The sequence below is a fragment of the Odocoileus virginianus genome, chromosome 17 (genome assembly GCF_023699985.2).
Source record: "Odocoileus virginianus isolate 20LAN1187 ecotype Illinois chromosome 17, Ovbor_1.2, whole genome shotgun sequence".
NCBI classification, from domain to species: domain Eukaryota; kingdom Metazoa; phylum Chordata; class Mammalia; order Artiodactyla; family Cervidae; genus Odocoileus; species Odocoileus virginianus.
In genome coordinates, this window is record NC_069690.1 from 27,546,839 (window position 1) to 27,552,838 (window position 6,000).

At 47.1% G+C, this 6,000-nt stretch overlaps 1 protein-coding gene across 2 annotated transcripts in view; it reads left to right on the plus strand.

The window, feature by feature from the left end:
* The window catches only part of USP43 (ubiquitin specific peptidase 43), a 49,754-nt gene extending 47,685 nt beyond the window's left edge, over positions 1-2,069 (plus strand). For both annotated transcript variants that reach the window (XM_070479095.1, XM_070479096.1), the window contains exon 15: positions 326-2,069. In XM_070479095.1, coding sequence (XP_070335196.1) covers positions 326-1,407 — 1,082 coding nt within the window. In that variant the 3' untranslated portion in view covers positions 1,408-2,069. The remainder of the gene's footprint in view (positions 1-325) is intronic.
* The last annotated feature ends 3,931 nt before the right edge of the window (positions 2,070-6,000 follow it).

Genomic DNA, 6,000 nt, shown 5'->3' on the forward strand with positions numbered 1-6,000 from the left:
CTGATCATCGGAGGTGCTCGGTCAGTGCTTGTTGGATGTGGCTACTCTTACTGCTTGGGTGCTAAGTTGCTTCAGTTGTGTCTGACTTGTTTGCGACCCCATGGACTGTAGCCCGCCAGGCTCCTCTGTCCATGGGATTCTCCAGGCAAGAATACTGGGGTGGGTTGCCATGCCCTTCTCCAGGGGATCTTCCCGACCTAAGGATGGAACATGGGTCTACCACATTGCAGGCGGATTCTTTACCACCTGAGCCACGAGGGAAGCCCCCACTCTTACTGCAGCTGGAGGGAAAGTCAGGTACTGATGATCTTGGTGTCTCTTTCAGGAGGCTTGGAGTCCAGACCTTTGGCACGGGGCATCCAAGGCCGCAGTATCAGCATGAAGGTGCCCACACCTTCCCGAGCCAAGCAGGGGGCCTTCAAGACCATGCCCCTCCGCTGGTCTTTTGGCCCCAGGGAGAAACCTCTGGGCACATCCATCGAGCTGGTGGAGTACTTGGAGTCCAGACGGAGACCTCGGTCCACGAGCCAGTCCATCGTGCAGCTGCTGACGGGTCCTGCCGGCGGTCACCAGAAGTCACATGCCACCCTTTCTGTGGACGGTGAAGACAGTAGGCGAACCAGCGACACGGTGCTGGCCACAGCGCCCTGCCCCTCTGGCCATCCTGGCCACTGCATGGTCCCTGGCAACTCAGATGGCTCGAATGTAGCCAGGAAGCTCAAGGAAAACTCAAGTCAGGATATCAGGCTGCCCAAACAGTTTGACTTGCCCCTCACGGTGATGTCCTCAACAGAAGACGATGGGAGACGAGCCCGGCCTGAGGGCCAAAGGACCACAAGCTGTAAGGGAAGTGGCCTAACCAGGAGCAGTGGCCAAGCACCCTCCCCCAAGGAGGGTCCCAATGCTGCAACGTTACCTAGAAAGAGTGCAGACGGTCGCCCAAACAGCTCGGGCAAGATGAGGGCTAATGGGGAGAGAAAGGACCCCGAGACAGACAGATTCCCACAAGGGACCCTCACCCTTCTTAGGTCTGTGTTTTGGAAGAAGGAGATCAGGAAGAGGGACAGGCCAGAGGCAGCCCCCCAGGCGGCCCCCGTCTCCCTGGTGAGCGGCAGGCAGAGCCCGGCTGTGGATGGGGAGGCCCGAGGCTCGTCTCCATCCCTCAGGATTCGAGAGAGCCTGGCCAGGGGCCCGGCCGGCCACCTGGAAAGCGAGAGGGACGTCCGGTCAGCGCCCAGCTCTCTGCTCCTCCCTCGCAAGACTGGCAGGCCCCCGAGGGCCAGCGCCCTGGGCACATCCCAGAGGAGTGTCTCCGGGGAGCAGACGTCTTTCGGTACCTTGCCAAAGGTGAAGTACCACACACTGTCCTTACGTCGGAAGAAAACCTTGCCTGAGTCCAGCTTCTGATTTTGCATCCTCGGGGGAGCTGCCATTCTCTCGGCTCTGCACCGAGCACCTGTGGGTGATCTGTGTTGAGACTGGGATTGGGGGAAGCCAGTTGTCTTGTCTTGACCCCTGAAAATAAAAACTTCTGGTCTCTGTGTCTGTATTTCCAGCACCAAACGTCTGAAAAGACCTTCCTGAGTTAGCTGTTTGTATGTTTCCAGACCACCAGAGGGCGCTGGTTGGTCAGTATAACCATTTCAGGGCAAGAACTGCTGTTTTAAGTAATTCCAGGGCCTGCATACTTGTATTAAGGAATGATTCATAAAAATCTTCAGTACCAAATAAAATATTGTCATTGGCTTCTCCTAAACTTTTTTTTTTTTAATAATGGACTTAACAGGAAAATCTTTTCCTCTTGATGTTTCTCTGGGATGAAGCATTAAAGATGCCAAAAAAGAAAGTGGTAGCGACACTAAAGCCGGATTCTAGAATGAATGGGAGAGAAATGACTGAGATTTTAGCAGAGTATTTAATATATAACAATTGTATTAAAGTTTTTCAAGGTATTTAAAAAAGATAACTATTTTGATACTAGGGGGAAAAGGAAGTTCTTGTTTTTTAAAAAAATTAACTGTGAGATCTACGTACAATTTTAATAAAAGTTCATCCATGAAATATGCAAATAGCTCTCTGAATTATTCAAGACAAATGCTCTTGTTTCTGCTGCATAAACTTAGCTCATTGCTTTTTTTCCCCCTTTAACCATTTAAAAAAAAATGAAGTATAATTGGACTTCCCTGGCAGTCCAGTGGTTAAGACTCTGCACTTCCAATGCAGGGGGCACAGGTCTGATCCCTGGTCAGGGAACTAAGATCTGCATGCCCCATGGCACAGTAAAAAAAAAAAAAAAAGTTGACTTCCAATGTCACGTTCATTTTAGGTGTACAGCACAATGATTCAGTTATAGATAGATGGATCCTTTTTCAGATTCTTTCCCCTTATAGGTTATTAAAAATATTGAGTATAGTTCCTTGCTGGTTATCTAAGCTCGTTGCTGTTGATATCAGAAAGTCATTCATTGCGTTGTTTCTGAAAATTTTAAGTACTTTTAATTAAAATGACTTGCTGTTTGCTAAGAAAACAGAAGTCTCCCAGGTCTCTCTCTGGAGAACATGTACTTTCAAGGACCAGAGTCTGAGCCTGTCTTGATGGATCATCACCAGGGTCCTTGGACTCCTTGATGATAGAAATTGACGACAGGCCAGAGGAGGAGTTCAGGCAAGGTTTTACCGGGACTTGTGCTACAGCAGGAGGCAGCGAAGGCAAGCAGCAGGTGCCCTTGTTCCCTCCCTGCGGAGGGCAGGCTGGTCCCTTAAATGGGGTGACGGTGGTTGGGTCTGAGGGGTGGCTTGGGTATTCTGCCCACCCCCTTGGTGGTGCTGTGTGCAGGGATCACGGGCAGGACCCTGCTATTGCTCCCTGCCCCTCAGAAGTGGCAGCTGGGTTTTGGCCTTTCTGCATCTTCTTGTTTATAATTTGGGCCGACTGCCCATATGTGCAGTTATTTTTAGTACCCTGATAGTTTCTTTGTATCTGTTCCTCTGGGACGTTTGTCCAGGTGCAAGCACTGCAAAGGGTCCCAGGTCCCAGCCTGTCTCAAGGTGACTGTCCTCTTGTTTCCTAGAACTTTGCCCACTTTTCAGTAGCTGTTTTCACAAATATTGCCTCACTTATGGGGAAGCTGCTAAACCTGCCTGTGATAGAGAAATCCTTTTCCAGATTCCCTTGTAAGTTATTAAAAATATTGAGCATCGTTCCTTGTTGGTTATCTAAGCTCATAGCTGTTGATATCAGCAATGATATCAGACAGAGGGCTTGACAGGTGAGGTGACTGGGGAGTGTCTATTTCAACAGTCATTTTCCAGAAATACTTCCTTTCTGTTTAAGACACCCCACTCAAATTAAGTCTTTCCTCATACACTCAGCATGACTCATTGTCTGTCTCTGCTACTGTTCTTTTTCTTCCCCATAAGAAAGACTATGTAGTTTTGAAAAACTGGAGTATAATTACAATATTGCATTCGTTTCAGCTGTACAAGAAGTGAATCAGCTATATGTTTACTGACATCCCCTCCCTCTTGGGCATCCCTGACACCCACCCCTCCACCCCACCCCTCTCGGTCATCACAGAGCTCTGAGCACAGCTCCCTGTGCTAAACAGATCATCTATTTTACTAGCTGTTTTACACATGGTAGCGATTGTCAATCCTAATCTCCCGGTTCATCCCATCCTCCCCTTCCCCTGCTGTGTCCATGTGCCCATTCTCTACCTCTGCCCTGATGAAACAGGTTCATCTGTACCATGTTTCTAGATTACAATAGCCAGGACATGGAAGTCAACCTAAATGTCCATCGACAGATGAATGGACACAGATGATGTGGAACACATTTACAATTAAATATTACTCAGCCATAGCATCAGAATGAATGAAATTGGGTCATTTGTAGAGACGATGTACTTTTGAGCACCATTTCCAAGACAGAACTGAGATGACAGAGGAAATGAGCAGGGGGGCTCCACTACCTGATACCAGAGAGATATGTATGTTATCAGTGGACCAGAGTGCATTTCAAAAGAAGCCTGTGTTTTCTTCAAGTCTTAATCCACGTGCTCTCAGGTGACGGGGAAGACACAGTTGTCCTCCCAGGTTTCGGGAGTCTAGGAGTCCTGCTGGTTCTTTCTCCTCTGTTGACACTCATTTATCATCTTTCACTCCCAAGCTCTTCCTAAGCCCAGCTTCACTTCCTTTGTCCTCTAAGGGGTTGGGTTGTGACCCACATGTGACCCAGGCTTCTCCCTTTTGAACACCCTTGGATATCATGAGCAGGGCCCAGTTGTTAGCGGTTTTCTCTGTAATACACCACAGATGGGAGCACTTGCCCAAGACTATAGATTTGGAATAGGAAGAGGAAATTATACTTGGACTCTGTGCTTATATCTGCCATGCCACATCTTCAGCAAAGATGCCCAAGTTCCCTTGTATCATTTTCCCATCTAGAGGGACCTGGTAGGGAAGGCTGGGAGAACAGGGCATGGGAAAGGATTGGGTCAGATTTCTGCCCAGATTGGAGGCCGAGACTGTCGGAAACAGCAGGACCACCCTCAGTTCTGTCATTGGTGAAATGGATTTTTCAGCTGTTCCAGTGACTCAGTGTTGGTGTGAAGACTAAATGGAATTTTTGGCGAGGGGAGTGGGGGTGCTGCTCATTGGAGATGGTGAACCACATGCAATTTTGTGGACTTGTTATGGCTCTGCTCTACAGAGAACCCCATGAACAGTATGAAAAGGCAAAAAGATAGGACACTGAAAGATGAACTCCCCAGGCTGGCAGGTGCCCAATATGCTACTGGAGATCAGCGGAGAAATAACTCCAGAAAGAATGACGAGACGGAGCCAAAGCAAAAACAACATCCAGTTGTGAATGTGACTGGTGATAGAAGCAAGGTCCAATGCTGTAAAGCAATATTGCATAGGAACCTGGAATGTTAAGTTCATGAATCAAGGCAAATTGGAAGTGGTCAAATAGAAGATGGCAAGACTGAATGTTGACATTTTAGAATGAGAGAACTAAAATGGACTGGAATGGGTGAGTTTAACTCAGATGAACACTGTATCTACTACTGTGGGCAAGAATCCCTTAGAAAAAATGGAGTAGCCATCATAGTCAACAAGAGAGTCCGAAATGCGGTACTTGGATGCAATCTAAAAAACAACAGAATGATCTCTGTTCGTTTCCAAGGCAAACCGTTCAATATCACGGTAATCCAAGTCTATACCCCGATCAGTAATGCTGAAGAAGCTGAAGTTGAACGGTTCTATGAAGACCTACAGGACCTTCTAGAACTAACACCCAAAAAAGATGTCCTTTTCATTATAGGGGACTGGAATGCAAAAGTAGGAAGTCAAGAAACACCTGGAGTAACAGGCAAATTTGGCCTTGGAGTACAGAATGAAACAGGGCAAAGGCTAATAGAGTTCTGCCAAGAGAACAAACTGGTTGTAGCAAACACCCTCTTCCAGCAACAGAAGAGAAGACTCTACACATGGATATCACCAGATGGTCAATACCAAAATCATATTGATTATATTCTTTGCAGCCAAAGATGGAAAAGCTCTATGCAGCCAGCAAAAACAAGACTAGGAGCTGACTGTGGCTCAGATCATGAACTCCCTATTGCCAAATTCAGATTTCAATTGAAGAAAGTAGGGAAAACCACTAGACCATTCAGGTATGACTTAAATCAAATCCCTTACCATTATGCAGTGGAAGTGACAAATAGATTCAAGGGATTAGATCTGATAGACAGAGAGCCTGATGAACTATGGACAGAGGTTCGTGACACTGTACAGGAGACAGGGATCAAGACCATCCCCAAGAAAAAGAAATGCAAAAAAGCAAAATGGCTGTCTGAAGAGGCCTTACAAATAGCTGTGAAAAGAGGAGTGAAAAGCAAAGGAGAAAAGGAAAGATATATCCATTTGAATGCAGAGTTCCAAAGGATAGCAAGGAGAGATAAGAAAGCCTTCCTCAGTGATCGGTGCAAAGAAATAG